At 41.0% G+C, this 11,226-nt stretch overlaps 1 protein-coding gene across 1 annotated transcript; it reads left to right on the top strand.

Moving 5' to 3' along the window:
* Window positions 1-5,375: 5,375 nt before the first annotated feature.
* LOC124652903 (pentatricopeptide repeat-containing protein At1g43980, mitochondrial) lies at window positions 5,376-6,961 on the top strand. The gene is given in 9 exon segments (XM_047191952.1): window positions 5,376-5,747; window positions 5,749-5,841; window positions 5,843-6,034; window positions 6,036-6,089; window positions 6,091-6,165; window positions 6,167-6,214; window positions 6,217-6,309; window positions 6,312-6,399; window positions 6,402-6,961. Coding segments are annotated over 9 exon segments (1,575 nt in total).
* The last annotated feature ends 4,265 nt before the right edge of the window (window positions 6,962-11,226 follow it).

Raw genomic sequence — 11,226 nt, 5'->3', positions numbered from 1 at the left:
AGTCACTCCCTGTTCCGGGATATGGAACTGCGAACGCTGCCGGAAAGGAGCTCCATGAAGTTCTAGTAAACCGGTGAAGGCCGACGGACATAGTTCTTCCGAATAAAAGCAACCTTTTGAAGAAATGATTATGAAAACCTGCATTGGTATTAGACTTTCGGTCTAATGCCGTAGCTAGTGCATTAAACACCTCTTTCCTATAATGAACTTGTTGAGTACGCTCGTACTCATCCCACTCTTAAATCCCCTGCTTAGATATGGAGGCATCGAAGGAGGATCTACAGTGCAACTCGAAGGCCGAGGAGTCGACAAATACTTCAAGGAACAGAGACCTGTCGAAAGAGTCAAACACCACAAGTCAACATGGAGAAAACCTAGATTTAGCAGTAGAAGGGAACTAGCTTCCTAAACCTAGCTCCTATTTAGCTAGAATCTATTCATAGCCTCTCGTAGCTAGTTAAATACTCTTCAAACAGAGTTCGTGATAGGATTAGACTACGAGTCGATCTTCCGGAGTTTATTTGCAGTTTTACCTCACTTGTAAAGTAGGAGGCTATGATGATCTTATGTAACGAGTCGATGTATGTAATTCTATAGACATGCCTTGGACCCGCAAATGTTTACGTTGTACCACTACCGAGCGATATAATACTAGTGGAACGGTGTTTCATTGGTGTTATATCGGACTTGCATACTACACCATGCGGTGGTATGCTGGGTCACCACATTGTTACCTTGTTTTTTGAATTGTAATTCATACCCTTCCTCCCAATTTTTATGCCCATTTGAATCTTGGTCAAATCCTAAGTTTGACCAAGATTTGAACAAGTTTAAAACATGAAAATGAAAAGGTAAGCCTGAATCCTTCTTAGTCACTCTAAAATGAGAAGCTTTTGGGAGTTTTTTGAAATTTCCATGTTTGAAACCCAAAACCACTTCTCTTCATGCTTGACTTCATAAGACAGAGTTAATTTAGGGTTAGGGGGTAGATACATGATTTGTCTAGTTTGTTGTTTAGACCTTGTTTATCAACTTGAATGCTTACTATATGACATAATAATACTATGTGCTTTGGTTTTCATTTTTTTGATTTTTTCTGAATTTTTATGCCCATTTGATCTTGGTCAAATCCTAGGCTTAACCAATATTTAAACAAGTTTAAAACATGAAAATGAAAAGGTAAGCCTGTATCCTTCTTAATTAGTCACTCCAAAATGAAGCTTTTGGGAAGGTTTTTGAAATTTCCATGTTTGAAATCCAAAACGACTTCTCTTCGTGCTTGACTTCATAAGACAAAGTTTAGGGCTAGGGGTAGAAACATGATTTTTCTGGTTTGAATATGTCTAGACCTTGTTTATCAACTTGAGTGCTTACTATATGACATAAGAAGGCTATATGCTTTGGTTTTTCATTTTTTTTGAAATTTTATGCCCATTTTTGAATCTTGATCAAATCCTAGGTACGGTTTGACCAAGATTTGAACAATTTTAAAACATGAAAATAAAAGGTAAGCCCGACCTGGATCCTTTAGTCACTCTAAAATGAAGCTTTTGGGGGGTTCTTGAAATTTCCAAGTTTGAAACCCAAAACCACTTCTCTTCATGCTTGACTACATAAGACATACAGAGTTTAGGGTTAGGGGTAGATACATGATTTTTCTTGTTTGAATATATCTAGACCTTGTTTATATCAACTTTAATGCTAACTATATGACATAGAAAACTATGTGCTTTGGTTTTTAATTTTTTCTGATTTTTTATTTTGATGCACATTTGAATCTTTGTCAAATCCTAGGTTTGACCAAGATTTAAACAAGTATAAAACATGAAAATGAAAAGGGGAAGCCTGTATCCTTCTTAGTCACTCTAAAATGAAGTTTTTGGGATGTTCTTGAAATTTTCATGTTTGAAACCCAAAACCACTTCTCTTCATGCTTGACTTCATAAGATATAGTTTAGGGGCTAGGGGTAGATAGATACATGATTTTCCTGAGTCATCTTCTCAGCAGATTGTTTGAGCCTCGCAACATATGGCGCAAGACCGATCACTCAAGGCGAATTATCTTCCATAAGAGTGAATGATATTATGGGTTTAGGGTTTGTCGAGCACCAAGTGGTTTTCAATCCCTGCTCTCGTAATAATCCAAGCGCATGTGCTAGCGAATTTTGGATGCTAGGGAGACTCTTCGGCGACATGGGTGGAGCCAGGCGCATGTGCTGGCGTTGACCTTGGTGCCGGGGAGATCTTCGACAACATGGGCGGAGCCGGGGAATTTAGTCGATGGGTTTGCTCACGATTTGGGCATGAACTAACCAGCGGTATCGTATAATTTTAGACCAACTCAAAACAAGATCATAACACTTAGCACAACATAAGAGATGAAATATCACCAAATAGATGTTCAACACTTATATTAAAACCAAAGAGGTGGAGGCATACCGATTACTTGGAATACTAAATTACATATTTAATATGAAGTAGTTCTAAATAAACGTTGTAACTTTAGCTGGAAGCTTCTGATCTGCTAGTGAAAATATAAACTATTAGACAAGTTAATATCATGAGTTTTAAACAAGTATACTTGCGTCAAAACATGTAGGAACCACCTCACATTTCAAAGTTTCCCTTGTCGATCTTTCATCGTCTTAAAGAGATTAAGACAGCGTTGATCATTATTAATGGCTGAAAACATGTCTTTATCCACATAGCAAATTGGACAATCACTCATAAATTGATCACCCATTTTATTCTGCAACTTCTTCTTCACAACATTCATAGCTGAAAAAGCATCTCTCCACTAATGTTGTGGCAACCGGAAATATCAGTACTAACTCTAAAAGGTTGATAGACCAATGTAAAAGTAATATGCTTATTTGTCTGCACCATTAATTTAGCAAGATCAACAATCTCATCCGAATTGCTAAACCTTTCATCCGCTCTCACATTGTCAATGTATGTGATAAGTTCATGACCAAGATCATCAATTTTTTCTAAATGAAAATGACCATCTAGATAGAATTTAGCTAGCTCCACGCAAGCTCTCTGATTTAAGAGCATCAAAAGAGTCTTTGAGGCTGAAAGAAGACATGTGACCAAGCAATGCAGAATTTACCTTGTTCAAACACTCATCGAATTCTTAAGTTGCCACTCAATAACAGAATTGAGACACTCTATTTGGTACGCTCGGAGGTTTTCTTGTTGGTTTTTATGCGGTGCATGCCGATCAACATACTCCTCATGCATGTTTGCGTCATGAATGTGGTGTTCTTCACCGAATAAATATGCCTTCTCTAGAAGCGAGTGCCATCCATTCTCCCTTAGTTCTTGCAACTCATTCCTTGTTGACTGCACGCACGATATGGCAGTCAGGATGTCTTGATCCTTCTTCGTAAAGAATGTGAGAAAGTTTTTGCACTTCCTAATATATGTAACATCATGTGCAAATAAAACAAATGAGTCGTTTGCTACGCTGACAAAGTCTATCCCGAAACCTAGGAAATCCCAAATGAGTCGTTTGTTACGCTGACATTGGACCATGTGTTGAACCATGATAAGGCTCATGAAAACCTAAGATGCTCGTGTATATCCAATATTTTTTAAGTGGTTGTGTATGTCCAATTCACTACCATAACCGGTGTTTTCTAGGGTTTGAGGTGGAAAAGAGTGTTGGGTGAGGATAGAGTTTCACCAAATACCTATAGGGATTATCCCCTATAATCTTTGTTAATACACCGACACCAAACAAGGCTTAAAAGGAGTTAATATTTACTGTTGGATGTGCTCTGGTTATATTTTGCCATCCCATCTATCTTTGATAATCAACAAAACGGAAAATTCACGAACTCCTTTTGCAATGTTATTATTTTCCAAAATATTGCAGCTTACCTATTAGATCATGAGACTATGCGAGATGACATGATGATGTATAGTACGCACCCTTTGTTTGGGGCTCATGTTGTTTTAGGAGGCGACTGTAAATTTTGTAGTGAAGATGCTGCCTCATTACTTCATCGCTTTGGTTTATCTCGCATTTTTAGAACTAGTGGCATAATTATTCATCATCGAGTGCACCGTTGTCCATGAAACTTTGGGAGCATCCAAAGGCTTGGTCATTTTGTCGTTACTGAAATGGAAGCTTACCACCTCTACGATCACCACCAACAACAAAGGATACGCATAACAAAAACTTTAACAAAGAACAACAAGATTACATCTTTGTCCATAAACTACACCAAAAATGTGGCTTGGGTCCCTCCCATTACAAGACATACTAGGTATGAATGTATTATGAAGTTTGGTGATAATACTACAAAGGATGAAAATTGAGATTTACAATTTAGACCCACAACATATTGGGATTAGATTTAAAGCAATGAAATTCCATGAAGTTAAACAAGTAGAATCACATGTTCATGAGGAGTTTGTGCAATTTTCTATGTTGGCATGTAATTGAGTTTCTACCTTTTTTCCCTTGTTTAAATTCATGTCTTGTTCCAACTAACCACATGGAAATAACAACATTTTCCTTGGTGACGCAAGACAGTAATAGGTTCACACAATTAACTGAAGTGAAAGACCACGGTAACTCTTGCAGACAAATGACTGTATGAACAGTAATTAATGGAGTTTAGTTTACTGAAGTCATCCGATCCCAGGCGTTCATTTTCTCTTCAGCTACACCTTCGCGAGGAACAATCTTTCGGTGTCTCCAAGCTTGAGAAGCCTGGTGGTTCAGGGTTAAGTTCAGAGCAGCACGGTCGTGACACACAGCCAGATCGAAAAAGGGTGCAGATAGCTGCCCGCGACGAGAGGAGGTAGTCCTTCCGACACAGCAAGCAGCTGCCGCCGGGCACAACGACGACGGCGTCGTGACCGCCGACCAAGGATTGCAGCCATCTCTCTGATTTGAATGATAATCCTGCATTTCTTGCGTATCTTTGAACCATCTTCTTCCGTCGTTGATGGCTTTTCTGCTCGAGTCGTATCCCATAGATGGATACGAGCACCACCGCGCCATGCCGCTCTAACTCCAACTCCAGCTCCAGCCACAAGCCCGCACCTCCAGCTCCCACCGTCGCCGCCCTCTCGGCGCTCCTCGCCCGCTGCACCTCCCTTGCCGCCGCCGCAGCGCTGCACGCCCGCCTCCTCAGGTCCTCGCGCCTCTTCGGGCCCCCGATCATCGCCAACTGCCTCGCCGCCGCCTACTCCCGCCTCGGCGCCGCCCCGTCCGCCGTCGCCCTGCTCGTCCACGCGCCCGCCAACCGCTTCTCGCACAACATCCTCCTCGCCGCGCTGCTCAAGTCCCGGGACCTGCCAGCCGCGCGCGCGCCCTGTTCGACAGAATGCCCGACAGGGACACCGTCGCTTACAACTCCATGATCCGTGGCTACGTCGACAGCGGGCGCGCCGACGAGGCGTTCAGGCTCGTGCGCACGATGAGGGAGCTCGGAGTCAGGCCCAGCGACTTCACATTTTCCATTCTTTCGTCCGCCGTCTGCTCTGCTCGCCACGGGATGCAGGTTCAAGCAGCCGCCGTCCGCCATGGCTCCGCTCATCGCAGCGCTGTGGTCGGAAACACGCTCATCGACATGTTGGCGGCGCGTCGGCCTCTTCGCAATATCGCCGTGCGCGTGTTTCGGAGCATGAATCAGCGGGACATTGTTTCTGTCAACTCTGTCATGTCAGTGTACAAGGATGATGGCCAGAGCAGCCAACTGTTTGAGTGCTTCCAGACCATCAGGAGCCTTTGGGCTTTCGGTTGACGAGTTCAGTGTATCAGCGGCGCTCAGCATGTGCACGGATGATGAGGATTTGGCTAAGGGCGGCCAGATCTTGGCCCTCTTGTGTCAAAATGGGGCTCCTATCTCATTTGATTGTTTCTAGTGCTGTTATTGACCTGCTATGTGTGTGCGACAGGCTGGCTGATGCTGTTCGGTTTTTTTTTCAAAGGAATGGCGGCATGGGTCCGTCAGAAACTTGTAATGCGATGATTTCAGGCTATGCCAGGGGCGGGACCATGGAACCAGCTCTGGAGCCTCTTTTTGTTGTCACTGCGAAAGGGTATTTGTCCAACTGGGTTCACCTTTGCTTAGCCTGCTGAGGTGCAGTTCTTGTTTTGGTTTGCTGGAGCAGGGAACTCAAATCCATGCTCTGGTTTCTAAACTAAGGGTTCGAGGATGATGTAATTGTTGCCACTGCCCTCGTTGATATGTACTGTGTAAATTAGGTTCTGTGAATCATGCCAGGATACTCTTCAGCAGAGTTTGTGTCAAGGATCTGGTATTGTGGAATACAATGATTATCGGCCTTATCTGCATAATGGGAGAGGGAGTAAAGAAGCTCTTCAAATGTTTTGGCAGATGCTGAAAAGTGATATCCTTGGCCGGAATAGAATTACTCTTTTGGAGTTTTATCTGCTTGTATGCCCTGGTCGTGCCTGGTTGAGGAAGGAATGCGATTAATTTCCATGTTTAAATCCAATTATCATGTTGTTCTTGGTTTGGAGCACAACGCATGTGTGGTTGACATGTTAAGCCGTGCAGGATTGTTTAGTGAGGCAGTAGATTTTGCAGAGAACAAGCTGCAGAAGTGTAATGTCGCGGCTTTTTCCAATATTCTTGAGGCGTGCGTGATTCAAGGGGATTTTGACATGGCAGAGTTAGTTGCCGAGAAGATGGTGACACTGAAACCTCGGTCCTCACTGCCATATATTGTTTTGGCCCAAACATATGGTGCCAGATGTAAGTGGGATAGCATGGCCAGAATGTGGAGGGCAATGGAAGATCAAGGAGCAAAGAAGGTTCAGGGGTATAGCTGGCTCTGTATCAAGAATGAAATGCATGTGTTTACATCTTCACAAATATTGCCTCATGGAAGAGAGAGTTACAGATGCAGTGTTAGATCTGTTGTTTTGGGACATGATGGATCACAAATATGTGCTCATGGATGTGTTGACTGTTGAGTCAACCTATGTACAAGAAGAGCCCAAGGAGAGTGAGGGTTTTGCTTTCGGTCAGATGTTCTTAGATTATAGGGATACTCCATCGGCACTTTAACAGGTTACCTTGTCTTGACCATGTGGAAACTACAAAACAAGTTACAGAGTATATTCACACAGTTCAAAATCACTATGAGAACTAAGCAGAAGTCATTGCCCTGAAGAAGCCTCCTGCTTGTATTCTATTCTTTCCTCTACCAGAGGGATTCAGAAATCAGATAATCTAGTATCATTATGGTGGCCAAAGGACAGTGATCAGGTTTTGAGTACATGAGTTACACATCTTGGCATATCAATCTCTGTTTATAATTTCGCATAATAAGCATAGAAGCTGGCATACAGGTGCATATCAATCGCTTATAAATTCGCATAGTAAGGATAAGAAGCTTGACTATCATATTTATTTTCTCTGCAAATATGAGAGCTCCACATACTGATTTTGCATCTCCGGTGTCTATAACTTAGCAAACAACATTATCTAAAAGAACAACCACAAGTTCTACAAAAAAATGGGACCGAAGGTCATAAGAAGTAAGAAGTAGCCGAGAGACGGCATCAGTTACCAAATTCAAGCTTAATGAAGTAGGAGATGATTAGCCAATTGCTTCTACATGCACATTGATGTCAGTTTCACAATTGTAGCAGCTCTCTCATATTACATCATATGTTTGTGTGCACTTAGTTATTTGCTCAGCGTGGTCTGCATATTTTCAAGTTACTGCACCAAACATATGCAGTATCAGTATGCTCAGATGAAATATCCAGCCAACAAAAATGCATGAGGCATCAGCTTGGTGGTAGCCTGCATAGTTTTGCCTATGGAGTTCAAGTTACTTCTTTCTACCCTCAACCTGTATTTTCATACATTGTCATTTTATTGTCTCACCCATGAGGATAAGAATGTCTCTTCAACTTCTTCCCACATGTAGCTGATTCTGACTTCGATTCGTATGCTACAAAAGCAGCATGTACTTCATTATTGATCACGGTGGATCTGCAAGGATGAACAAGTACATTCACTGCCTTCAAGGGATGGGACACAACAAGAAACACAAGGAGAACAGCGTAATGAAGACAATTACTAGCTACGAGATCATCGTTGCCATTTTATTCAGTATTCATAATTTTCCCTGCCACAACTTTAGCTCCATTTCCTTATCCAACTGTTAGTTTGCATGCTAACCAAAAGCATTATTAATAAACTGATTTACTGACTGATGCTTACACTACACATATGACTTCACTTATATGACTGAGTTTGCCTGGTGGTTCATTCTGATGCAGTACCATTCCAGGGTGAACTAGCTGTTCTACTATGCATGCATTGTTGTACTGTATGAAAGCAAATTGCATACCGAGTACTTGTTCCTAGCATGAGCAAATGTCAATGGGGGATAAGCGGAGTTGTTGCCTGAAGGGAGTGAGTCTAAAAAGCATTATGGTTGTGGGGCAGATTCTGTACAATCAAATCTTAAAAAGCTCAACGGCCGTGTATTTGGTTTTGAAAAATAACATAGATTATCCAACTGGTCATTTTTAGATGTCAATGGACCAGAAACCTTTACATGGTGCACCTTTTTTGTTTACATTCCTATTCGTATTTTTTCCTTGATTGGATTAGGCTTTCACAGTTCTTATGTAAGTATAGCTCTCCATTATTTTCTCAACTTCTTTCATGCTGTGATACAGAGGATGTGGACGCCTATTGAAGCTAAGGACCAGGGAATGGAGAATATCAATTTTGGTTCTCTCACTATCGGTACAACTTGTCTGATGAGTTTTATTTCCTTTTTTTGAATCAGATTTACAAGTTACAGACAGATAAAAATTATGAAAACAAGTATTGAGTTCTCTTACCTCGATGGCAAATCTAATTCTATATTGTTTGGTTTGAATGTCTTTCCAACATGTTTTGTTAACTGGTCCAGTTGAGTTGCAGATGCAAAACAATATTCTGACATTCTCAGTTATGCATATCTAGGTGCTCACTTACATAACTGTGTTTTGTTGTACATTTTGTAACATATATCTGAGAGAAGTTTATGTTCAGATTTAACTTGTTTTGTGTGCACGTAGTATTTAAACCTTCAGCAGTTTTGGTACTCTTTTATTTTTTCCAAACACATCAGAGTACCTCAGGAGATAAGTTCTCTCATATGCTTTCACTTGTTTGTATGCCTAATACTCTCACGTGATGATTAGCTTGCTGATGCCTCGACCAGAAGAGAACTCAGGTGTGGAGCACGCCTGGAAGTGAAAAAGGAGGGAAACAGGATGCTGACAGAATACTAAGAGCAGCTGGAGTACTTTGGCGTATTCTGGCTCCTTTTCCAGATATTGTTTGTGATTGATTGCAGTTCAGTTATTTGATCCCGAGGTAAATCAGGTTAGTGGCAGGGCACATTGTTGGCACGGCCAAGATGGTTGGTCCTGTCAATCTTTCTAAGGACATTACTTGTGTTTTGAAATAACTCTAAATTAGGTAAAGAGAACCGTGGCATGGCCCGAGTATAGACATCCTTGCCGCCGCGAAGATTGGTGCCGTGTATATCCTTAGCATAGCATAATTTTTCGAGATTTTTGTATCCCTTCTAACAGTTGTGATGTTCGTCAGTACTAGATTCCTATATCAATGTTAAATCTTACTTAGCGGGTGCCTGTCCCAAACGTGCATCTTGTCCTTTGGACTGGGATGTGGAAGGAAACAAACCCAGAGGCTGAGACTGAATGTGCGGAAGGTCGGAAGCTAGGGCCGACATTTCTGCTATAGAGAGACCAAGGTGTGTTAGCAGTGGCTTGTTTTGGAGAATACTCAGTTTTTTGCTAAATTATCAGTCCGGGTCCATAGCCAATTTTATTTCGAGAGGCAACAGACAAATTTTTATATTATAGGATAGTTCTAGGGAGTATGAAGTCTTGGCTGAACAACCTACTCCCCGCCGTCGTCAAATAAGTAGATCGTTTAGCCCTCCAATTTTGTTCATACAAAAGTCGTATTTTTACCTTCCCAATCACTTCTTAGCAGTAGCAAAAATTGCTTCTCTCCATCCGCGGAAAATCAAATCCAATAATATTTATCACATGTATATCTTGATTTTGTACATGCGCTTAGCACAATGAAGGTAAAAGAATTAAAGAGAAGAGATATATATTGACTTGTTCTTTTCTTCACTTGATAATCTGTCTCTCGAACTTACGCCTACCCCTATTTCACTTCGAGTAATAGCTTTCCATGTGTAACTTTAAGTCAAACAGAATCTTAAACAAATTCTGTGGGTGTTGATATATTTTTCTCAGTTACAAATTCAAACCCAATGTGTAACTAGGAAATCTTCCTTGCAACTCACATGCAACAAAAAAAAAAAATCTAAGGTGCGTTCTACATGCTACTAGGAAAACCTGTGGACAACCAACTAGGAAAATTTCAGTTTCAATTTCAATCACTTGCAACTGTCATATCAGGCACAGATGACGAGGTAAATCCATGGCTAGACAACAAAATCAGGTGTCTCAATTCTAGCAAATCCGTTTATGTAAGGAAATTAGTATCACTGGATTTTTCCTAAAGGATGTTACATAAACTTCAATATCACCAACATAACCAGAAAAGAAAAGGTTGAGTCGTGCATCTGGAGAATGTATCCATGTTCAACTATGAATTGAAGAACTAGAATAAATATGATTAAGACATACCAGTGCATAAAATTAATAATAGCTTCCTACGCATAAAAAATGACGCCTCGTTATGTTTCTAAAGACTGCTTTGTAGAACCAATATATGTTTGATGGTTAGAAAGGCAAGATATTGCTTGGGAATTTATTTAATACTTTGGTGTCTCTTTAAAAGAAGAAATATTTTTCGTGAGGATGTTCCCGCTGACAAGAAGATGCCATGGGTAACCGCTAATTTCAAGACTACTAATTAATTTGTCGCACTCCATCTCTTAAAGGCTACCATGTATAGCATACGCCAGACGGTAAAGGTAAAGGTAAAATAAAATAAAATGCGGGTAAAATAAAAATAAAAAAAAAAATAAAAAAAAAAAAAAAATAAAATAAAAAAATAAAATAAAATGCCTACGCCGATTCTCTCTCCAACCCTGCCTTTGACGAGTGCTTCGTCATATGGCCTACGACGGCGACTTCCGCCTCGTCAAGAGTACGCGCGCAACCCACCCTCTACGCCGCGGCGGCCATCATTTCCCCATTTTTTCTATTTCCGTGCTGAA

This window comes from Lolium rigidum, chromosome 1, assembly GCF_022539505.1.
Source record: "Lolium rigidum isolate FL_2022 chromosome 1, APGP_CSIRO_Lrig_0.1, whole genome shotgun sequence".
NCBI lineage: Eukaryota > Viridiplantae > Streptophyta > Magnoliopsida > Poales > Poaceae > Lolium > Lolium rigidum.
The sequence above is the reverse complement of the archived record's forward strand: the minus strand, read 5'-3'. Positions and strand labels throughout refer to the sequence as shown.